At 63.3% G+C, this 22,139-nt stretch overlaps 1 protein-coding gene across 6 annotated transcripts in view; it reads left to right on the top strand.

Annotated features, from left to right (window-relative positions):
- The window catches only part of COL18A1 (collagen type XVIII alpha 1 chain), an 84,919-nt gene that overhangs the window by 60,041 nt on the left and 2,739 nt on the right, over positions 1 to 22,139 (top strand). For 3 of the 6 annotated variants that reach the window (XM_034654413.1, XM_034654404.1, XM_034654389.1), the window contains 31 exons: positions 2,345 to 2,415; positions 2,709 to 2,819; positions 3,155 to 3,181; positions 4,526 to 4,588; positions 4,699 to 4,785; positions 5,139 to 5,192; positions 5,326 to 5,484; positions 6,260 to 6,322; positions 7,099 to 7,125; positions 8,417 to 8,548; positions 9,098 to 9,160; positions 10,306 to 10,332; positions 11,131 to 11,166; positions 11,902 to 11,973; positions 12,277 to 12,312; positions 12,626 to 12,715; positions 12,905 to 12,934; positions 13,016 to 13,042; positions 13,298 to 13,360; positions 13,606 to 13,680; positions 14,484 to 14,510; positions 14,731 to 14,784; positions 15,046 to 15,120; positions 16,143 to 16,211; positions 16,665 to 16,707; positions 17,201 to 17,263; positions 20,250 to 20,293; positions 20,513 to 20,635; positions 21,131 to 21,284; positions 21,369 to 21,442; positions 21,876 to 22,004. In XM_034654413.1, the coding sequence (XP_034510304.1) occupies positions 2,345 to 2,415; positions 2,709 to 2,819; positions 3,155 to 3,181; positions 4,526 to 4,588; positions 4,699 to 4,785; positions 5,139 to 5,192; positions 5,326 to 5,484; positions 6,260 to 6,322; positions 7,099 to 7,125; positions 8,417 to 8,548; positions 9,098 to 9,160; positions 10,306 to 10,332; positions 11,131 to 11,166; positions 11,902 to 11,973; positions 12,277 to 12,312; positions 12,626 to 12,715; positions 12,905 to 12,934; positions 13,016 to 13,042; positions 13,298 to 13,360; positions 13,606 to 13,680; positions 14,484 to 14,510; positions 14,731 to 14,784; positions 15,046 to 15,120; positions 16,143 to 16,211; positions 16,665 to 16,707; positions 17,201 to 17,263; positions 20,250 to 20,293; positions 20,513 to 20,635; positions 21,131 to 21,284; positions 21,369 to 21,442; positions 21,876 to 22,004 (2,168 nt within the window). Of the gene's footprint in view, positions 1 to 2,344; positions 2,416 to 2,708; positions 2,820 to 3,154; positions 3,182 to 4,525; positions 4,589 to 4,698; positions 4,786 to 5,138; positions 5,193 to 5,325; positions 5,485 to 6,259; positions 6,323 to 7,098; positions 7,126 to 8,416; positions 8,549 to 9,097; positions 9,161 to 10,305; positions 10,333 to 11,130; positions 11,167 to 11,901; positions 11,974 to 12,276; positions 12,313 to 12,625; positions 12,716 to 12,904; positions 12,935 to 13,015; positions 13,043 to 13,297; positions 13,361 to 13,605; positions 13,681 to 14,483; positions 14,511 to 14,730; positions 14,785 to 15,045; positions 15,121 to 16,142; positions 16,212 to 16,664; positions 16,708 to 17,200; positions 17,264 to 20,249; positions 20,294 to 20,512; positions 20,636 to 21,130; positions 21,285 to 21,368; positions 21,443 to 21,872; positions 22,005 to 22,139 lie in introns of all 6 variants that reach the window. The other 3 variants (XM_034654396.1, XM_034654381.1, XM_034654393.1) reach the window with 1 other exon arrangement.

Genomic DNA, 22,139 nt, shown 5'->3' with positions numbered 1-22,139 from the left:
GTGGTCCCGCCCCTGAGTGTTGGGAGTTCTTCGTGCTTGGGATGGCACGCCTTTGTCAGGCATATGTTCTGCAAACGTTTTTCAGCCTGTGGTTTATCTTTTCATTTTGTTAATAGTGTCAATAGAAGAGCAGAATGGGTTAGTTTTTAATTTTGATGAAACTCAATTTATCAATTTGTTCATTTATGGGTCTCTCCTCCGCTGTCCTATCCGAGAAGTCACAAGGTTTCTGACGTTCTCCGGTAGGATTACGGTTCCAGGTTTCGCATTTGCTCTGTGATCCACATCGACTTCAGTTTGGTATTTGGCATAAAGTATGGTTCTCAGCTCAGCTTTTCTTTTTCCTTTTCTTTTCTCTTTCCTTTTCTTTCCTTTTTTCTTTTCCCTTCCCTTCCCTTCCCTTCCCTTCCCTTCCCTTCCCTTCCCTTCCCTTTCGAGTCTTTGCTTACATGTCTCCAGCTCCAGCACCATTTACTGGAAACCCTGTCCTTTCTCCTGCCGAGCTGCCTTTGTGCCTTTGTTGGCAATCAGCTGTCCATATGTGTGCGTCTATTTCTGGACTCCGTGCTGTTCCGTGAGTCCGTCTGTCTAGACAACAACACACCGTCCTGATGCCTGTAGCTCCGTAATAAGTCTTGAAATGATGTTGAGTGAGTCCTCCAAATTGGCTCTTTCTTGGGGAAGCCGCTTTGGTTTTCTATGTCTTTGCCTTTTCTTATGCGTTTCAGACTCCGTTTGTCAGTGTCTGCGATGACGGCCAGCTGGAGCTCTGGCTGGAAGGTGTCTGGACCTGTGACCAGTCCTGGGGGAGGCACAGCTAGTCCGGCAGCACGGAGTCTGCCAAGCACAGTTTCTCTCCCCTGCTTTCTCTCAGAGAGGTTTTGCTGTTTAAATGTTCACTGAGGCGGGGATTTTAAATTTCCCTTAAGTCATGCTAGTATTTGGAATATGGGCCTGAGAGGTTTGCACCCCATGCCGTCCGCTACGGGGAAGGGGCCGGGCTGCCCTCCTGTGCCGACCTGTGATGCGCACTGGGTCCCTGGTGCCCGGGGTCTGACTGCAAGTCTGCTGGGCTCCGGGGCATCCAGGAGGCTCTGGTGGGGTCAAGGGCTGTGGTCCAGGGCAGTAGTTGGCACCCTACACCATGGAGTGTAGACATGGCTCTGATTTCTTCTGGATGCAGGACAGGGTCCTGCAGAGCTATGCCAGTGAGGGAGGTGGGTACAGCCCTGGACAGCGTGAGCGCCCGTCCCTGGTTAGCTAAAGGGCCTCAGATCCCATGTGGTCCCCATGGACCCCCCAACACTGCCAGAGCACTCATCGCCCCCCGACGGGAGAGATTCCTCCCAACCTCCCTCAGCAAACGAGCCTCACTGCCGGGTGAGCCCCGGGTCTTCCAACGGCTTGGTCGTGCTGACCCCGGTGGATGAAGGTTTGGGGGAGCAGCCTTACTGCATACCCCAAATTACTTGTCGGTCACAAAGGGGAAGGTGCCCATCCTGACCCCCATCCTGGGATGACCAGGGCGGGCCAGCGGCCAGTATTTCGGACGCCTGTGCTCTGTGGTTTCTTGTCTGTGTTGTCCTGTTGCCCCAGAGCTCTGTGGGAATGTCCACAGCTCCGGCCCCAACAGAGGCAGGCCAACGGCTGATTCGGCCAGACTTGGCCCACAGGCAGGACAATTTCTGGGGTCCTGGAACCTCCACCGTCAACCACCCCCAGGAGAAGCTACAGAGGACAGTGTTGGGCCAGTGGAGACCCTTGAATCTGAGCTATGTGTTCAGTCACCGTTAAAACAGGACGCAATGTTCTGTGACCATCAGAAAGGGTCCTCGCACTGGGGGACGTATGGCATTCTGGAGGGAGGGTTGTGACAAACGCGGCAAACATCAGGGGTTCAGCGAGAGGAATGATGTGTGTCAGTGTGTTCATGCATGTGTGCACGTGTGTGCCTGTGCATGTGTGTGCCTGTGCGTGTGTTCGTGCTTGTGTGCACGTGTGTGCCTGTGCATGTGTTCATGCGTGTGTGCACGTGTGTGCCTGTGCGTGTGTTCATGCATGTGTGCATGTGTGCCTGTGCGTGTGTTCGTGCATGTGTGCACGTGTGTGCCTGTGCATGTGTGTGCCTGTGCGTGTGTTCATGCATGTGTGTGCCTGTGCCTGTGTGCGTGCGTGCACATGTTCATATGTGTGTGTGTGTGCGCCTGTGCGTGTGTCTGGGGACACGGCGGGGCTCCGGGCAGGCTGAGTGCTGGGACTGCAGGCAGCCTGGGGTCGGGTGGCAAGCCCGGAGGGCAGCCTGGGCCGTGCTCCGGGGTATGACGGCCGCTCCTGCCTCCCCCAGCTCGGACCCTCCCCGGCTTGGATACGGTCACCGCAGAGAGCGTTCAGAGCTTTGGGGACCGCGTAGAAGAGGTGAGGCCCCCTCCCCCGGCCCCAGGACGGTCAGTGCTTCTTGTCCACACCTGGGCGACCTGGGTACACTCCTGGGGCTGCACCGTTTCCTCTGCGCTCCTCCTGGGCCCACACCCGGGGGCACTGGCGGCCCCTCGCGGCACTGGGAGCCTGTGGCTGGCCTGTTGGTGCCGGCACCCGCTGTGTGTCATGGCCACTGTGCACGTGACGCCCCCTGTGATTCCAAGCCCAGCCTGGGACTTGGGAGGGTGCAGCGCAGGCCCCCCAGCCCGTGCCCTCGCCTCTTCCTCCAGGGTCCTGCAGAGCGGAGCCCCGATGCGCGGCCTGTGCCCGGGCCACAGGGCCCCCCTGGCCCCCCAGGGCCACCGGGGAAGGATGGGGCCCCCGGAAGGGACGGCGAGCCGGTGAGTCCACCTTGCCTGGGCCGGGCCGGGGTGCGGGGCTTGGGCAGGAGGGGGCGGGTGGGGTTGATGCGGCAGGGCAGCAGGTCCCAGGACGGAGACCTCGGGACGGCCCTGACTGCGAGGCTGTGTGCCCCCCGCTCTGGGAGGGGGAGGGTGGACGGCGGTCAGGGAGGCCACGGGCAGGGCCGGCCCGCAGTGCGCCAGGAGGGAGGCTCTCCACCTCCCCCCAGCTCCTCCGTGGGGCTTGGCGTGCGGGGTGCCGGATCCGTGTTCAGATCGGGGCGGGGACACGGGGTGCAACACTCTGTCACTAACGGTTCTCTCGCACGTTCCAGGGGGATCCCGGCGAGGATGGGAGACCGGTAAGTTGGCTTTTCTTCCAGAACCTTATCGGTCACATTTGTGTGAGACCCTCAGGCTTCTTACCCTGTGACGCTCTGTCAACGCAACTCAGCACAGAGATTTCAAAATGAAGCCATTTTGAAAATGCAGCTTAACTTTTGTTGAGAAAATACAGGTCTAACTATTGATAGAAAAATACAAAGTCACAGGTACTACTGAGAAGTTCAGGCCAAGTACCAGGGCAGAAAGGAAAAGGAAGACATAAAAGGTATAGCTTCCAAATTGTTCGAGGAAAAAACATATGACAGACAACGAGGTCATGGGTCGGGGCGGGGGCAGGGCAGGGAGCGGAGAAGTGGGGACCGCGGGCCGTGCGGATCAACCAGCAGTCACAACGGACCGGAGCTTTGATCTTTATTTATTTATTTTTTTTAAGATTTTTTATTTATTTGACAGAGATAGAGACAGCCAGCGAGAGAGGGAACACAAGCAGGGGGAGCGGGAGAGGAAGAAGCAGGCTCATAGCAGAGGAGCCTGATGTGGGGCTCGATCCCATAACGCCGGGATCACGCCCTGAGCCGAAGGCAGACGCTTAACCGCTGTGCCACCCAGGCGCCCCCGGAGCTTTGATCTTTAAACCCGTCATTGGGAGAGCTGAAAATGACCAAATGTTCCCCAGACGCATGTGACACAAGCAGGTTGCCCGTGAAGATTTGGGAAATAACACAGCCAGCACGTGGGTCAGGGGAGGCTGGGAGGGGGGCCACCCTAACCCCAGACACCACACATCCGTGTGGAAAAGGTTCCTGCTGACGGCAGCCAGTCCCAAATTCGCCCAGTGGGGGAGTCCCCTACAGGAACATCGGTGGGCGCCTGAGGAAAGCCAGAGCTCAGCCGGGCGGGGACTTGGACCGAGCAGGGCGTGGGGGGGTCCAGGGACCCCTTGCTCTGGTCGAACGTGCCAGAATCTCGAGTCTGACGATCCCTGCGGCCCCGTCCAGGTGCAGGCGGACACGCAAGCATGCGGACGCCTCCCTCCCCCGCCAGGTGCCGACGTGCAGGCCCTCTGTCCTCGTTGCCTCCGCCACGCACTTGCATGAGCAGGGTAGAGCGCTGGTGTCACGGAGAGGCTGCGGGGCACACCTGTGCAGATGCACCAAGGTGCTCCGTGTAGGGCCATCGGTGTGGCGGTCCTCAGGCACGTCCCTGGTCGGCGCAGGGTCTGCCCCGGGTCCTGCCTGACGGCCTCCGGCGGCTCCACCTGGGCTCGGCTGTGAGCCCTGGCTGCGTCTCTGCGGCCGCGTGAGTGGCGACGGCACAAAGGTGTCTTCTCCCTGACCAAGCTGCTGGTCTTTGTCTTCCAGGGTGACCCTGGACCGCAGGGCTTCCCCGGGACCCCAGGAGACGTGGGCCCCAAGGGCGAGAAGGTGAGCGTCTAAGCTGTGTAGGCCGTGGGCTGCGCGAATTACCTCTCCAACCCCGACTGCAGGGGGGGCCGGCCGCGCACCCTGATGTAACTGGTGCCTTATATCCCCAGGGCGACCCTGGGGTCGGGCCAAGAGGACCCCCAGGACCCCAAGGGCCTCCAGGGCCACCAGGACCCTCCTTCAGACATGACAAGCTGGTGAGTCGAGGCTGTGGCCTCTTCCAGCATGGGGCCCACCTGCTGCCCCAGGAGGAGGGACCCCTGTCCCTGGCTTGGCTTCCTCATGCCTCCTTCTTCAGACTCAGACCCGCCTTCCCAAGAGGGTGTCGGGCCCTGGGGTCGGCCCCTGCCTTCTGGGACGCAGGGCGTGGGGGCCGTGCGCCCTGCCTGCTCGTGGCTTCTTGCTGGAAACCTCCCAACTGTGGGGGCCGTGTGGGCAGTGCTGCAGATGAGCATGGGGGGAGCCCCCAACCCGCTGACCTCAGGCCAGGGGAGGGCCGGGTGGGCGGGCCTGGGCTCCCAGTGACATGGCTGTGGGCTCTTCCCCTCAGACCTTCATCGACATGGAGGGGTCCGGGTTCGGCGGTGACCTGGAGAGCCTCCGAGTGAGTGTCCCTGGATCCTGCCTGCTCTGTGTGCGTGGATCCCGGGGGGGTGGCGTTGGTGGCCAAGCGGGGGCGGGGCCGTCCCTCAGCAGATGCTGTGTGCTGTAACCATCCCGTGGGTCTCCGTGTCCAGGGCCCCAGAGGCTTCCCCGGCCCCCCGGGGCCCCCAGGCGTCCCAGGCCTGCCCGGAGAGCCAGGCCGCTTTGGGATGAACAGCTCAGACGTCCCAGGACCTGCCGGCCTTCCTGGTGTGCCCGGGCGGGATGGGCCCCCCGGGCTTCCTGGCATCCCGGTAAGGCCTCCTCACTGCCCCTCGATGTCCTTGTCCCCATCCGGGCTCGGCCTGGAGTGGGGGGTGAACACCAAGCCCCACCCCGTACTGCCCGGATCCTCGTAGGGAGGTGGCTCCTGTCTCTGGGTCCCCAGGGGGAGGGGCCTGAGCAGCTGACCCGCTGGGGGGCTCATGTGACACCATTCACCTCCGTGGTGTGCAGCGGGTCAGCTGAGCTCCCAGGGGCCATCACCAGGCGTGATTCTCCTGGGGTCAGGGCGGGCCCCTGCCTGCAGGCCCAGGGGCCGTGAGGAGCCCAAGTTTGTGACTCACCATTCGTGGGGTCGTGAGAACCCCGCGGCCCCCTGCTCCTATCACCGGGGGGCTCGGGGGCCTGGTGGGGCCACATATGGCGCCCTTAGAGTTGGGCCACATGAACCAGGTGTGCGTTACGTGGTGTGCTCGCCAGCACGCTCTGGACGTATAACTCAGCACACGGGGCATCCTCCCGTGGCCGGCACGCCGCTCCGTGTGGGTGACCAGCCTCTCACCCTCCCTCTCTGATCAACTCAAAAGTAGGGGAAAGGAAAGAAACGTTACAACTGAGCAGAGCGTCTGTGCCCCGTAAGCCGTGGGCAGGGTCTCTGGTGAGCCACGACTCCGGCCTGTCCAGGGAACATTCCAGCGGCCTGGATTCTCCAGAAGTGCACACGCCCAGATAATCGTCTGCTAACCCATAAATCTTTCTCAGCGCCTGAATTCCATCTGGCCCCATACTTGCTTTTCTCTCCCCCAGGGTCCGCCAGGTCCTCCAGGAAAAGACGGAGGACCAGGGAAGACGGGACAGAAAGGCAGCCCCGTAAGTCTGGGGGGGCCGGCCGCAGCACCATGGGCAGGCGGGGGCGCGGCCCGGTGACTGCCATGCACAGGAAATGTCATGAAGGCGGTCACACGGAGGAGGTGGTCTTACTGCAGGGTGCAGCCACCGTCCCCCATCTGCCAAAGCCGCCAGGGTCTGACATGGGCGGGGGGGGNGGGGGGGGGGGGGGGGGGCGGGGCCGAGTGGCGTCTGGAGTTGGCTGAGAACCATGCGAAAATCAGGACTCTGTGACTAGTGTCCCTTCACGGTGACGAGTGGACTAAGGGATTTTGAGTAATACTGACACTTGATTTGGGAGTTTTAGCTCAAGTTTTAATTCTGGTTATGGCCAGGGTCTGTGGTTCCTAGGGTAGGGATGCGGGCCATCCCGTGCGATCATTCCTGGGAGAGCCCGGCTGTGCGGGGCTGAACAGGGCACGCTGTCCGCGAACCCACAGTGCTCAGGGCTGTCACCATGGGGACGTCCTGGGGACGTCGGCAGCCGGTCAGTCCCCTGCCAGCCTCGGTCCCCACCTGGAACGGGGTGGGGGCGGCAACAGCCCATAGGTGTGGGGGGCCGGGAGGACATGCCCGGAGCTCTAGACGTGTGTCTCCTGGGAGCAGCGCGGGCACCCGGCCCCCGCGACAGGACCAGATCAGCATCAGAGACCAACAGTGGCCTCGTGGGCCCAGATAAAATGAGTGGAACTGTTCGCTTTTCCGTCGCGGGGTGCAGGTCGTCGGCTTTGAGAGTGACTCTTCTCTCCTTCCTGCAGGGTGAGGTGGGCGCTCCAGGACCTAAGGTACGGACAAGGCAGCCTCCCTGTCGGCTGAGTGGGAGACTGGAAAAAGTAATCAGAAAAGATCAGCCCCGACGGGGATTCCAGGGCACAGACGTCCGTATAGGAGCTTTTCAAAGATCGAACGTTCTCGGGGGAGCTTTTTTAATGTGACAAAAAGGCACCAAGATTAAAACCGAGAAAGTAAAATTTTAGCTTCCACAAAATTAGCCCTCAGGTCAAGTGGGTGTTACATCAAACACCCTGTCGGCACCCGCCGCAGGGCCAGCTCCCCGAGGGCCCAGGGCCCCAGCCCGCTGGAGGGGCCTTCCGGGGGGCTTGCCGCGTGGTCACAGGGCCGGTCACTCTGCTGCCCTCGCTGTGGGCCAGAGGGGCCTGCATCCCTCACAGCCAGGAGAAGACTGTGGTCCCTGCATTTGCAGATGAGGAGAGGCGGTCTCGGATGGGGCTGGGCCAGAAGGCGGTGGATCTGGCCTCAGGACAGACCCTGCCCCGAGCCCAGCCGTCCACAGGGCTCAGATCCCCACTCCCCTGCCCTGCTCACACGCCGGCTGGCACCTGGCCTGTAGGACCCCGGCGCTGTCAGAGGCGTCCTGGACCCTCAGGCCCTCCGCCTCCTCCGGGCCCCACCCCTAGACGCGCTCTGCGCCCCCATCTGCCACCCCCTCGCCCGCCCGCCACAGCTCCTCCCCACCCTCCCCCTTCCGGAGCAATGTGCCCCTCACGCACCTTGCAGACCTGGAAGGAACGTCTCAGGCGCGTGTTCTGGGGGTCTCCCAACATTGTTTTGTTTTTATTTTTATTTTATTTTCTTGACTCAGCAAAATAATGTATTTCTTGCTCGGCTAACAGCCCTGGGCAGGTACTCGGGTCAGGGACATGGCTCTCTTTCATTGCCGTGATTCGGGGCCGTCGGCTCCTCCCGCCTCGCACTCTACCACGCGTGGGTCGCTCACGTGACGTGGGAGAACCCGCGGTGGTACAGCTACGCCCAGATTGGCAGGGGGTACGGGAGACAGCCACTGTGCCCGCGGAGAATAACGGCTTCTGGTAGAGAGCCAGAGGTCTCCTCGTCCGTCCTTCTGGTCCCCTTCGTCGTTTTGTTTTTAAAGTGGCTACAAGCGTCTCTGAGAGTCAGAACAGCTGCTGTTGGGTTTGCTTTGTGCCACATCGTTTCTCTCGCTGACTTTGCAGATTTGTTAAAAAGCATATGAGGAAAGTGGGTGCACGGGGGATGCGGTGGCTTCTCAGGGCTTAGCCGGAAGTGGGGACATCTCTCTCCCCACCTGTGCAGGGAAGCAAGGGTGACCCCGGCCCCGCTGGCACTCCTGGGGAGAATGGCTTGGCAGGAGCCCCCGGACCAGCTGGACCACCAGGACCCCCCGGACCCCCCGGGCCACCAGGACCAGGACTTGCCGCAGGGTTTGTGAGTACTAGTTGCTGCCAGCCCCCAGGCCAGCTCCGGGCACCCCACACTGACTGGCGGTCTCCCCAGCCCCACGGTGGAGCCGGCATCTGAGCTCCCGTCCGAGCCACAAGCTCACTGAACTCAGTACTCACAGTCCTGCCTGACTTCTGACCGCGTCGGCGCCTGGACGGTGCCACTTGGTGGAACCGTGGGCAGTGGGAAGGAGCAGCTGCCCGTTTCCTCAAGCGGTCACTGCTCAGGGACTGTGTCCGCTGCGTGCTGGGGGAAGGCCGCTCCCTGGGACAAAAGCAGAAACCAGACAGCGTCAGACAGCCAGGCCCCCAGCACGTGCTCCGGCCACAATAACTTACACTCAGGAGGGCTGCCCGGGCCCAGCGGGGTCCCTGCTTCTTATCCTTGGGCCAAGGATGCCTGCTTCCAGGTGACCTCGGCCCTTGGAGCCCGCCCCACTCAGCTACGGCCGAGTCCACGCCAGTCCCTGGCTCGAGGAGGGTTCTCTTCCTGTAAGAGACACCAGCCCAAGCGGCCCTCCTGTGATCTCCGCAGGATGACATGGAAGGCTCCGGGGGACCCTTCTGGTCGATGGCTCGAGGAGCCAGCGGGCCACAGGTACTGCCCTCGCGGGGCTCGCTCTGCTCTTGGGGAGGGGGCGTCCCTGGGACCAGCCCCCGAGTGGAAACCAGCAAGGCCGCTGACTCCGGGCACCGTCCACCCTCGGGGCCTTCAGGACAGGAGTGGACCCTGCATGGGGGACGTGCTGCTGGTGGTACAGCGAGTGGACAGGGAGGGGGAGGCGCGATGAGCCCTTAAAGACGGGTCTTTCTGGAAAATAGCAGTCCTCCAGTCTCTCTATGGCTCCGATTTGGGGACATAATAAACTTTTGACCTGAGTAGAATTTTTAAAGTAAAAACGGGCACATTCCTGTGAAACGCATTTCGTTCTGCTGTTAACGCCTGTGTGGGTCAGGACTGGGTTTAGCCGGAGCCACCAACACCCAGGAGTGCCCAGGCCTGAGGACAGGTGGGGGGCACGTCCTGGGGGGGGCAGTGCCTCTGTCGTGGCCACTGGACACGTGGGACGCCCTTCAGCCAGCATCTGCTGTGGCCCCCGACCGTCCAGCTGGTGAGGATGAGCCGCTGACGTTAATGAGAATCTTATCTTGGGCAGAAATGAATCCCCTGATAAGCTACGTGCCGTTTCGTTTCGTGTCTTTCCTCTCACATACTAGAAATCCTGGTCTTTAGCGGTAGCAGTTAGCTGCCCGGACATCCCGTGGGCTGTGACCTGTGACAGGTCATTCTTGCTGTGACCTGAGGGCGAGGGACCGGGTGGGAGGCGGCAGTGAGGTCTCAGGGGCACGAGTCCCGTCCCTCTTTTCGGGTCCCAGACCCAGATACACAGATCCAAAGCCCCTTGACCCTGGAAGGGTCGGCAGGACTGCTTTATGACCGTGGAGGTGATGGAGACCCTCGGGCATCACAGCAAAGCCGCGGCCGCCCGTGCCCAAAGCAGGACCGAGGGCGGCAGTCGGTCTGCTCAAATGCACTTACCCTCCAGTCCTGTCGCATGGCGGCCCACCTGGTGGTGAGCACCAGGCGTGCCTGCCCCTGCGGCCAGGCCGTGTGCTGCCTGAGGGGTCCGGGGGGTGCCGAGGACAGACCACCCCTCCTGCGACTGCCCGGGGCTGCTGGCGCCTGCGGAAGGAAGGCCCTCCCTGCAGGGTCTCAGGCGCTGTTCCTTCTCTGCCCCACAGGGACCGGCTGGCCTGCCCGGGGTCAAGGTCAGTGAGCGCACCCCCTCCTCCCTGCTAGACGGTTAGCAGTTCACTGGGCAGTTTGTGAACTATGGAAAACCCTAGCGGCAACGACAATCACCCACCACCCGTCCCGAGCTTCCGTGTTGGGGGGGCACCGTTCTAAAGCTGAGTGGTCCCTGCCTTCACGCATCTGACCTGGGGAGACAGAGGAGCCTGCCCCCTGCCACGCTTCCCAGGCTCTGGGGCAGCGGGGTGGCGCCCAGGACTCCTCCCACCTCCCTGCTTTGCTCTCTGCTCCCGCGCCCTGTCCCTGGAGGACACCAGCGCCCACCCCTCCCCGGAGGTGGCTGGGGGGGAGGGGCTCCCAGGAGGCCCCCTTGGGCATGCCATGCCCCACAGACACATGGGTTCAAGGGCGTGCAGGGTCCACCGAAGGATGTTTTAGGAAGTTCCTTTGATGAATGTTGTTTTAGAAGGTTTTGCTTTGATTTGTACGTCGGGATGTCTCAGAAGGTTGCGTTTTAGAAAGACACGTTTGCTCGCTTTCTTACGAGTGGAGACATCTGGTGCAGCGGCTCCTTGGAGCAGACGGATGGGGTGGCTTCCAGAACAGTCTAGGCTGCCCGTGCTAGCCCCACTGTCGCCACATATCCCCCCGCCCTCCCGGGACCCTCCGCCCTGGGCTGAGCAGGGAGGGAGCCCTGAGGGGCCACCCGCATCATTAGCCCTCCCTTCCTTCCTCCTGGAGGAGAAGGAGGGTGGACCCCGCGTGGGGGTGGGCTGCCGCGCTCCGCACTCATGGGGCCCCTTCTCCCACTCTAGGGGGATCCTGGAGTAACCGGACCACCGGGCGCCAAGGTAAGAAAGAGCCTTTTCTCGGGCTCAGGAAATCAGGGATCTTTACCAGCCCCAGTCGGGAGCAGGAAGGGGCCCCATCCGCCCCGTCGCCCATCCCCCTGGAGCCACAGCGACTAAGGATGAGGTTTGCGTGGAGTGACCTCAACGCCAGACCCGGGGTCATTCTCCCGCCGGTGCTTCCTTTTGCTGTCGGCCTCAGCCTTCATTCCTTAGAGTCCAAGATTGTCCCAAGGGCACCCACCCCCAGGGCAACTCCCAGGACACCCCCAGGACACTGACCCCCCAGGATGTCCCCACCCCAGGACACCTGCACCCCGACAGCCCCCTGGGCACTCACCCCCAGGACGTCCCCACCCCAGGACACCTGCCCCCGACACCCGCCCTGGTCACTCACCCCCAGGACGTCCCCACCCCAGGACACCTGCCCCCGACAGCCCCCCTGGGCACTCACCCCCAGGACGTCCCCACCCCAGGACACCCCCCTACCCCAGTCCCCAGGACAGACTTCCTTCCCACTCCAGGGTGTGAATCTTGGGAACCACAAGGGTCTGTCCAACCATGCCCCCCCCTTCTCTGCCCCTCGGGGCTCCTAAGGAGAAGGCTGGAGGCGACTGGGCTGAATCGCCCTTGGGTGTGAGCGGGTGACCCCCAGAAAGCCTGGCCTGCCCAGCCCCCCGGACACCAGGGTTCGCTGGGCAGTGGGCTGACACTCGTCTCTCCGTGTGTTGGGTACAGGGAGAAGTCGGGGCCGATGGACCTCCCGGGTTCCCCGGCCTCCCTGGCAGAGAGGGGACGGCTGGAGCCCAGGTGAGTGGCTCCCTAGGACTGCAGCGGGGGGGGGTGGACGGCCCCCCAGGAGCGGCTCTGATGAAGCCGGCGCCTTGGTGTGGTCTCCAGGGGTTCCTGACAAGTTCTCTGTACCCCGAGGGGCTCAGAGACCCTGGCTCCATGGGACATGGGCTGGGGGTGCAACTGCCTGGCTCGCCCCCCCTTCCCCAGGAAGGAAAAGCTCTCCACATCTTCCCTCAGAGCTGGTGCTGGTGGGTGGGGTTTCTGGGGAGGGGGCTCAGGTTCTGTTTAAGGTGATCTGTTTCCTTTCCATCTCTGCAGGGACCCAAAGGAGAAAAGGGGACCCAAGGAGAGAAAGTGAGTTGGGGGCTCAGGGTCCCCAGGCAGGGCAGGTGCATGGCCAGTCCTCTGGGGCTGCCTCCGCCCCACGCTGCCTGCGTGGCCTCGGAGACTCTCAAGTCTGGGGTGCTGGCTTGGAACCTGCCTTGCTGGGATGGGGGGGGGCTCTCAGGGCTGCCGTCTTCAGCCCTGGGCACCTCCTCACACCCTGTGGGCTCCAGGAACCCCTTCCAAGGCCTGGATGGGCTTGGGGGTCCCTTCCAGAGCTGCCCTGACAATCCAGAGGCCCCTGCAAGCAATGTGAGTTCTGGACACCGGCTTTCTCTTCCAGGGCGACCCAGGGAGGGACGGAGTGGGGCAGCCTGGCCTCCCTGGACCCCCCGGACCTCCGGGGCCTGTCGTCTACGTGTCGGAGCAGGATGTAAGGACACCGCATGGCCGGGCAGGGGCTCTGCCTGCCCTCCCCCCAGCACTGGCCACGGGGGTGCAGGCCCAACTTTCCTGCAGTTAGTTTTGCGCGGTTTTGTGGATCCTGCCCGAGTTGGATTTTCGTCTTAACGTGTTGTCTTTTGCTTCCTTCCTTGGTTCTGTGATTCTCCGGTGCCGACAGAGAGCGCTGGCAAGCGTGCCGGGACCTGAGGTAGGTGCGAGCCGTCCCCTGTGAGAACCACAGCCCGCCTCTACGCGCCGCCCAGAACTGACCCGCTCCTCTCTCCCGCAGGGCCGGCCGGGGTACGCGGGCTTTCCTGTAAGTGGCCGCTCAGCCCGTCCTGCACCAGCCGGGAGCCCCTGGCAAGCCCAGTGCCGGAGGGTGCCCGCAAAGCCGAGGAACCTCCCGGGTCCTGAGCAGAAGCCCCCCGGGACCAGGGCGGAGGCTTGGGGCGGGGGTCTCAGGGCGAAGTGTCCCAGGCCCTCCTCCACCTGACACGGGTCGGGACCAGGAGATAGCCGTGGGGGGACAGGGCCCCTCATGTGGCCCTCACTCCTGCCTGTCTCCCCACAGGGACCGGCCGGGCCAAAGGGAGATCTGGGCTCTAAAGGCCAGCGGGGCCTCCCGGGACCCAAGGTGAGAGGCTCGGGCGCCATCTGCCCAGGGGCCACCCCCTCCATGACCCTGGAGGTGGACACGTGAGCCGTGGCCAGGAGCACGGGACTGATTCTGACTCACTGTGGCCCATGGAGGTCCCGCAGAGATGCCCCCACCTCAGAGCCCAGGAGGGGAGGCCCCCACTCACCACGCTGTAGGGCGTGGGGGTCAAGGACCCCCCTTCCCCGGAGCCAGCCTCACGCCTGCCCCCTGTGCTGTTCCAGGGCGAGAAGGGCGAGCCGGGCCCGGTCTTCAGCCCTGATGGCAGTATGCTGGCCCCCGCCCAGAAAGGGGCCAAGGTGAGTCTGGTGCCTGGGACAGCTCACCTTCGTCCAGGCCGGGGAGGGGCATTTCCAGGGGCTTTGGGGGGGGCCTGAGAGAGGCCAGTTCCTGCCCAAGCGTGAGAGCTGCTCCTGAGCAGGGTTCCGGAAACTTCTGTAGCCTGGACCCCTGGCCCTTTCCTGTCTGTCCCTCGGTCACAGTCACACTGGGAAGGACCTCGAGGTCCTGCAGAACTCTGCATGCCCAGCCCAGCCACCACCGACCGGCCCCTGGTTCTCCCCTACCTGTCAGCTGAGCCCACCCTGCAGACGGGCTGGGGGCTCTTAGGGGTGGGGGTGGGGTCCAGCCCAGGCCTTGCCTGCAGGAGCTGCCCTGCCCTGAGGATGCTGCTGGCCCTCAGCCTCTGGGGGTTGCCGCTGGGGTGGGGTCCCAGCCGTCCTCCCTCAGGAGGCTCAGGAGTGGGTTGAGGGGGCTGTGCCCCAGGTCCCCCACTCCCAGGCTCTGGGAGGGTCTGGAGAGGAGCTGGACCCGGATTCGGTGGCTGTGGGGGACAGTCCTGCAGGGCCCCCGAAGCTCCCTGGGTTGTTTGGGGGTGGGCTGTGGGACTTTGGATCTCCAGGCCCAGAGAACTCTGCCAGCCCTGAGGTCGGGGGGGCCCCCACGATGGGCCTCATGCATGCACCCCTGGAACAAAAACCCCAATCCAGAGCGTGCTCCCTGCTGCCATGTCCTCCCCTCCTGGTGTTGTCAGAGCCCCTCGGGCGCTGCCTGGTGGGCATGACCTGCGGCCAACTGACGGTGCCTCTGGTTTTCTGTGCAGGGAGAGCCTGGCTTCCGAGGACCCCCGGTGAGTAGGCCCACAGCTCCCCACAGCGAACGCGCGTGCGCAGTGTGAAAGAGCACGCCGAGCCGCTGCAGGCGCCTGTCACGGCCCGGCTGCTGAGTGGGCGCGGGTGGCCCCAGAGCATCACGGCTGCACCTTTCAAACAGGAAGGCGGGTGGCGGGCGGGAGGCCACCGCCGGGGCTGGTCTCTGCTCACCTGAAAGGTGGCTCCTGCTTTCTGCAGGGTCCCTACGGACGGCCGGGGCACAAGGGAGAGATCGGCTTCCCCGGGCGGCCGGTAAGGACCCGGCGTCTCATGCCGTGCGTGGGCAGCATGGGGGATGGGAGTGGACGCCAGTCCCTCCCGTTGCCCTGCCCCCGGGACCGTCCCTGTGTGAGGACAGCTGTCTCCAGGACGAAGCCCAGGGGTGCCCAGCTCTGGGGCGGTTGGGGCTGGAGGGGCTGGCACCTGGGGGGACCCTGGGTGGGGACCGAGAGTGGGCGAGGCCGGGTGTGAGCCGGTGGCAGCAGCAGCCCCAGCCCCTGTGCTCTGCCCCAGGGTCGCCCAGGGATGAACGGATTGAAGGGGGAGAAAGGGGAGCCAGGACATGCCAGCGTCGGCTTTGGTGTGAGGGTGAGTGTCCCCCAAGGGGTGGATGGCATGGCTGGGACACCCAGGGGCATGGGGGTCCCTGCATTGTGACCACACTGACACAAGGACCCTACACCCATGCACGCACGCACACATCAGCCCAAGCCGCTGGGCCCGAGATGCCGTGCGGCTCTGTCAGAAGGGCATGGCCACTTCCCGACGTGCCCTCCCTGCCCACGGCGGCGACCCTTCCGTCGGCACCACGGCAGGACTCAGCGCATCTGCCGGCCTCCGCACGGGGCTTTATTTGGCAGCTTGGGCATTTTTAGTTGTGTCTCCCTGAGAGGCTGCCCTCCAGAGGCAGGACCTGCTCGCCGCCTCGCGGCCGGGGGCCCTGCCAGCCGCCTGGCCCACTCGGTGGCTTTGCTCCTGGAGGCCCAGCCCCCACGCGGGGGGCACGGGGGTCCTGAGGCCAGCGACTCAGGTAATCCCCGCCTTTCCGGTTTTGCCGTCACGGTGGCCTCCATCCTCCTGTGGCCTAAACGTGGCCGCTGCCTCGTGACGGATCAAGTAGAGGCCACGTCCGCTGGAGTTCCGAAGTAACGAGAGAACGCTAGGTCAGGGTCGCAGAGAAGGAAGGAAGACGGGCTCTTGGATTCCTTTTGCGCACGGGTCCAGGACGCAGGTCACTTCCAGAAGCAGCCCTTCGCACGCTGCCCGGGTCGGCGCTTTGCTCCCTTGCGGTGAATGAGTGAAGCCCACACGCGAGCTCTGCTGGCACGGGCCTCTGGGGCTGTCCCTGTAACCTGGAAACACCCAGACTCCGGCTTGGCGTCCACGCCCCCGTCCAGTCCTGTCACCCACGGCTCCCAAGGGACGTTCTGAAAGGGGCAGCCCTGCCCTCAGGGACGAGTCAACGGGATGCTTCCTGATTCTGTGCTTTCCGCGAGTTCAGTTTTCTGATCCGAGACTTAGAAAGGCTCCTGCCCGTACCTGCCGCCCCGGTCACGTCCATGGCCTGGCTACGAATGTGACTGACAGAGCTTGCTGTCCTCCCCATGCAGGGTCCACCCGGTCCTCCAGGGCCTCCGGGGCCCCCAGGCCCTCCCGGGACTCCCGTCTATGACAACAACGTAAGTCCCCCCACTGGCCAATTTCCCTCCCCACCCTCCTCCTCACAGGCCCTACCCAACGCCCAGCCCAATTTCCAGCAGGGGGTTCGCTGGTTGGGACCCAGGCCGCCTGCCTGGTAGGCCCACCTGGCAGGTATTCTTTCAGAAAGCAGGCCACTCCCTGGGGCAGTGAGGGCTGGGGAAGGGAGGGCTCTCTGGGTCTGGGAGCCTGAGGGTCCAGCCCAGGGGTCCTGGAGGGGCACACACCCCTCTTTAATGAGGTTTAGCCACATGAAGTGACCCATGAGGGGCAGATCCCATCACGAACAGAGCTCCTGACCCCAAAGCCCTGTTTCCTCTCCCTTCCCCTCCCTGCACCCCCAGGGGGATATCCATGTGGCGGGGCTGGGCCTCTGGGCTCCGGGGGCCCCACGTAGGTGCTGGCTTCTCTCTCAGAGCATCCCCTCTTTGCAGGCATTTATGGAGTCTGGCCGCCCTGGACCTCCAGGATTGCCAGGTGAGGATGCCTGGGGCCTTGGGGAGGGTGGGGCGGTGGCCTCTTGCAGGGATGCTGGAGCTCCCGGGAACCCCCCGCTCCTGGGGCGTCAGGAACTCTTGGCGCCCCATGCACACCACTCCAGATCGGTCACCGCCCCTTGCTGGGCCTCCCGGCTCCTCCTGGCGCAGCCTGCCAGGCAGCCTGTAGACAGCAGTGAGCTCGACGCGGCCAGCACTGGCCATCCACTATTTAGATCTGGCTCCCGGCCCTGTCTGCTCTGTCAGCTCGCGCACACTCACGGGAGTGACACCGTCCCTGGGGGCAGCCTCCGGGGCGGGACCACCGAGCGCTTCTGCTTGGCAAGAGCTCTGGCTCTGAGGTTTCCCAAATTCCTGTGATGCCCCTCCCCTGTGTGGGTGCAGTGCACGCAGCAGGCAGCAGGGTCCGGCGTGCGGGCCGGAGGGCTTTGTTGCACACTCGATGATGGGCGTTGGCGTCTCTGTCCCTCCAGGGCTCCAGGGGCCTTCCGGACCCAAGGGTGACAAAGGAGACGTGGGCCCTCCAGGACCACCAGGTGAGGGAGCTCTGGGCGGCCCTGACCTGGGGGGCGGGGGTCCTCGACACTGCTGCATCTGTGGTGACCTGGCTGCCCTCCTGGAGGAAGGAAGCCCCTCCCAGGCTCAGGGGGCCCGGATAGGACCTGTGCAGCTGGGAGTGGGTTTGAGACACCTGGGTGGCCCCACAACTCTTGGGCCCAGGGCTTCAAGGACAGGTGTCCCTGGCAGCAGGGCTGAGGGGTAGGGCTGGCCCGGTGTGTTGGGGGTCTCGGGACGGGCCCTCCCTTCCCACAGCCTGTGCCAGAGCCTTCATCGGGCCAGATTTCCGGGGAGGGGCGTGAACTCCAAGCCCTCGGAAGGTCCCTTGTGAGACTTCTCCACCGAATTCTTCCACTGCTACGTGAGATACAAGAGAACAACAGTGTGAATGTCGGGGAGCTAGCAGAGCGGAAGCCCAGAGAGCGGGGGGCTGCAGCCCAGAGCGAGGGTGGGTCAGGGATGAAACCCTGGGTTTCCCCTAAGGGCTGCTCGAGCTCCTGGAGTGCCTAGGACTTAGTGAGGCTGAGCAGGTGAACAAAATGGCCAGAGCAGACGGGAACGCAAGAGGGAGAGCACATGGCGGGTAAGCCAGGCTGGCGGGAGCCCCAGCTAAGGCAGAGACAGGTGACAAAGTGCTGCAGTAAGGGAGAGGTGAGGGCGTCCGTGGGGAGCTGGGACCCGTGGGAAGAATCGGTTCCATCCTGGAACGGAGAGCTGCAGCCGAGCAGTCTCGGTGAGTCTAGGCTGATGAGACGGGGAAGGGTGCGAGGGGAGGTCCGCGCAGGGCAGACGGGCCACGGCTGGGGCGGGGCACACCGGCAGGAGAGCATTTGAAGGCGCAACGGCCAAGGATTTTCCAAGACTGCGGAGAGACTCAAGGAGCCCTTCACACAACCGATCGAGACCGGACTCCTCTACCGGAAAGACAGACGCCAGAAAAGGGGCTTCGAGAAGTGGAAAGACAGTGGCTGCCAACCTGCAAGATGCCCTTCAGAGCGAAGAAGCAGCAGCCACGAGGCCATCCCAGGACCAGCCCTGATGGGATGGAGGGGGCCCTTCCGGGAGAGGAGGTGATGCTGGTGGTACATGTCGCGGGGGGAAGAGCCCCTGCCAGGCCCGTTCTGAAGCGGGTGGCCCTCACTCACGTCCGGCTTCAAGTCGGATGAGCCCAGAATGGAGCAGGAGCGTGCAACTCAAGCTAAGACGCAGGAAGAATGCCATGACGACACCTGGACCCAGGAGGAGGCCAGAAAGGAGAGAAGGAACACAGCAGATGGGACACGTAGAAAGTGGGCAGGAGAAGAGCTGGTTTAACGTGAAATCTGTCAGTCAGTGCACTGAACGTGAGTACGCTGAGTATTCCAACTCCAAGATAAACACCGTCAGCTGGGTGAAAACAAAACCATATGCTGCTTACAAGAGACACTTCGCAAACGTGAGGACACACGCAAACGTGGAAGGACGGGGAAGTCACTCTACTGGGAAAGGAGCTGGGAAGGGCAAAGCACGCCTGTGTGTGTGTGTGCACCTGTGTGTGTACTAACACGTGTGTGCACCTGTGAGTGCACCTGTGTGGGCGTGTGCACTTGCGAGTGAACCTGTGTACAAACACGTGTGTGCACCTGTGCGTGCATGAGTGCACCTGTGAGTGCACCTGTGTGGGCGTGTGCACTTGCGAGTGAACCTGTGTGTGTACAAACACGTGTGTGCACCTGTGCGTGCATGAGTGCACCTGTGAGTGCACCTGTGTGGGCGTGTGCACTTGCGAGTGAACCTGTGTACAAACACGTGTGTGCACCTGTGCATGCCTGTGTGCATGTGTGTACAAATATGTCTGTGTCACAGAGAGAGGTAACACAAGTCTATCTTAAGGCAGGAAACATTGCCTGAAATTAAAAAAAAAACTGTTCTTAGTGATAAAGGGTAAACCCACCAGGAAAATACAGCAATTCTAAACTCTGTGCAACTAACAACAGCTTCACGAGGTGAAGAGCAGGGATGGGCAGGACCGAAGGAAAACCGCAGTCATTGTGGGGGTGTGCTGGGCTCTCAGCAAGTGATGGGACCAGCACAGGAAAGAACAGCTCAGGCGGGGGATGGAGAGCTGCCAGCAGGTGACCACGAGGTGACCACCTGGAGCTCTGGGGCCCGGTCTGCACCACACGGGCCCACGCGGGGCAGAAAGCGTGCAGGAGGTCCGCATCAGAGCCGTACCTGGGAAGTGACCACACAGCAGGTCCAGATACAGAGAATCCAGGGGCTGCAGAAGGCGGTGAGGGGCTCGCCACCTTCCGTCTGTGGCCGCCGTGGCCCCCGGGCAGCAGGACCCCCAGAGGGGCTCCCTGCAGCAGCGGGGCTGTTCCCAGCCTCACAGAGCACACATTTCTAAGCACCCAGCTCAAGAAGTCAGGGAACAAACAGCAGATTTACCTTGAAGAAAAGAGAAGACATGGTACAGAAGTGAACGGGACACGTGCAAGTCGGCATGCTTGGGAAGGACAGGTGATCCTGGTGCGCCCCCTGCCGGATTGAGAGAGGAAGGAGCCCTGCGGTCTGACCCTCGGACTCCCTGACCCGGAGCAGGGCGGGGGAAGGAGATACCTGCGGGGTATTTGTGGAAAGGTTGAAATAAAACTGCCATTTTACAGACATCTTGTGTCTGAACGTCCAACACCTGGAAGGACGTACAGATAAACCGCCACAATTAGTCCATTACTGATGTCAGGAGGGCAGTTTACAGAAACCAACGACCTGTCCTAAACAAAAGGAAATTCTAAAAAGGTGCCATTTAGAGAGGGGGATCAGACCCATGGCTCCCAGAGGCAGGCGGGGGTTCTGGGCACCCAGGCTGCACCAGCAGGAATCTACCCAGAAACAAATTCCAGAAGGCGAGGAAGGAAGACAAAAGTGGGGGAGGCGCTGCCCAGGGGCTCACCGAGCCGCCCCCATGATTCTCTCCTGCAGGGCAGTTCCCGTTCGACCTCCTCCAGCTGGGGGCTGAAATGAAGGTAGGTGACACCCACATCCCCAACACCCACCCCACCCTGACTCAGTTTCTCCACGGCTCTGGCAGTGCAGGAAAGTGGGGAGCTAAGCCCTGTCCCACCGGGCCTGCCAGACCTGGGCTCCAGAAGCTTCACTGCCTCACCCTGCCCACCTGGGGGTCAGCCCTCCCCACCGCACCAGCAGCAGGAGCCGGGCTCTCAGACCAGCGTTTCCGTCCACAGGGGGAGAAGGGTGACCGAGGGGACACCGGGCAGAAGGGCGAACGGGGTGAGCCCGGGGGTGGCGGATTCTTCAGCTCAAGTGTGCCCGGCCCCCCCGGCCCACCAGGCTACCCTGGGATTCCGGTAAGTCTGGGCTCCCTGGGCCGGGCCTGGGGCAGGTGCAGCCCAGCCATGGACACATGCAAGGCCCACGGGCTGTGCCCATGAGCTCTCCCCTCCAGTTCTCACCCCCACTCTCGGGGTGGGGGGTGCGTGGCCTGGGGGTGCCTCCAGCCAGCCGGGGGAGAAGGGGACACAAGAGGCCCTCACCCAGCCCTTCTCCTGCTCTCCTGCTGGTGCTGTTCTTTCCTCGGGGAGACCAGCTGCCCTAAAAGATTCCAGGGAGCCCAGCCCAGCTTCTGCCTGGGGGATGGAGGGGGAAGGAGGGCTCTCAGGGGCTGCACCATCCCAGCAGAGTGCACGATGTGGGGGGCCAGGTTTCCCAGGCCCTGTGGTGTGGGGAGGGAGGCGGCAGGGAGAGAGGCGGGGGCGCTCTGAGCTGCTCCCTGCAGGGCCTCTTGGCCGATGCAGCCTGGCCCCTCAGGCTTTCCCGCTTCCTGTTTTGTTGTGCCCCCCCAGGGTCCCAAGGGAGAGAGCATCCGGGGCCAGCCCGGCCCACCTGGACCTCAGGGACCCCCTGGCATCGGCCATGAGGGGCGTCAGGGACCTCCTGGGCCTCCTGGACCCCCTGGTCCACCAGGGCCCCCTTCCTTCCCTGGCCCTTATAGACAGAGTAAGTCCAGCAGGGGGTGGGGGCCTGGGCTCCTGCCAGTCCAGCCAGGGCCATGCGTTCCCATCTCTGTTTTCTCTCCTATAGCCATCAGTGTTCCTGGCCCCCCAGGCCCACCGGGGCCCCCTGGGCCGCCTGGAACCATGGGCATATCCTCAGGGGTAAGAGTCCCCCCTGCACCTGTCTGGTCAGATGCCCCGGCCTGGCCGGCCACCCTTCCCTTTGGAGACCATGGGGGCTGTGTCAGAGAACGCCGGTGCCGGGCCCGGCTTTGCAGCAAGTGCACGGCTGCCTTGAGACGTGGTCCCCAAAACAGAGGTGGGGGGCGAGGGGCGGCCGGGGGATGCAGGTGGGCAGGGGAGGGCAAGGGAGGACAGCCAGTAAGAAGGGCCCGCAGCAGTGCTCACAGGGAGCGTGGGGACTTGCCGTCCAGCCCTCCCCACGGGTGCCCCCCGCCCCGGGCGCCGCAGAGCGTCCTCAGGGACCAGCCCGATGGAGAAAGGGACCCACTCAAGCCCGCAGGACAGTCCCTCCCCCATGAGCCCAGATGCTGCCTGTGCGTGATGGAGACCCACTAGGTCGGGCTCCTAGCAGGTGAGGATCTGGGCCACGTACCAGACCATGCTGGACAAGGTGCCGGAGGTGCCGGAGGGCTGGCTCATCTTCGTGGCCGAGAGGGAGGAGCTGTACGTCCGCGTCCGCAACGGGCTCCGGAAGGTCCTGGTGAGTCCCCGGCACATGCAAGGGGCCAGAGAGCTTCCCCAGCTCACTTGCGGTGCGGTAGGGCTCGGGGGAGTGCATGGGGGGCCCCCACCCAGCCACCCAGGGCAGGCCTAAGCAGCATACACCTCGGGGTGA

This window comes from Ailuropoda melanoleuca, chromosome 1, assembly GCF_002007445.2.
Source record: "Ailuropoda melanoleuca isolate Jingjing chromosome 1, ASM200744v2, whole genome shotgun sequence".
Classification (NCBI taxonomy): Eukaryota; Metazoa; Chordata; class Mammalia; order Carnivora; family Ursidae; genus Ailuropoda; species Ailuropoda melanoleuca.
This window is presented reverse-complemented; position numbering and strand designations above follow the sequence as displayed.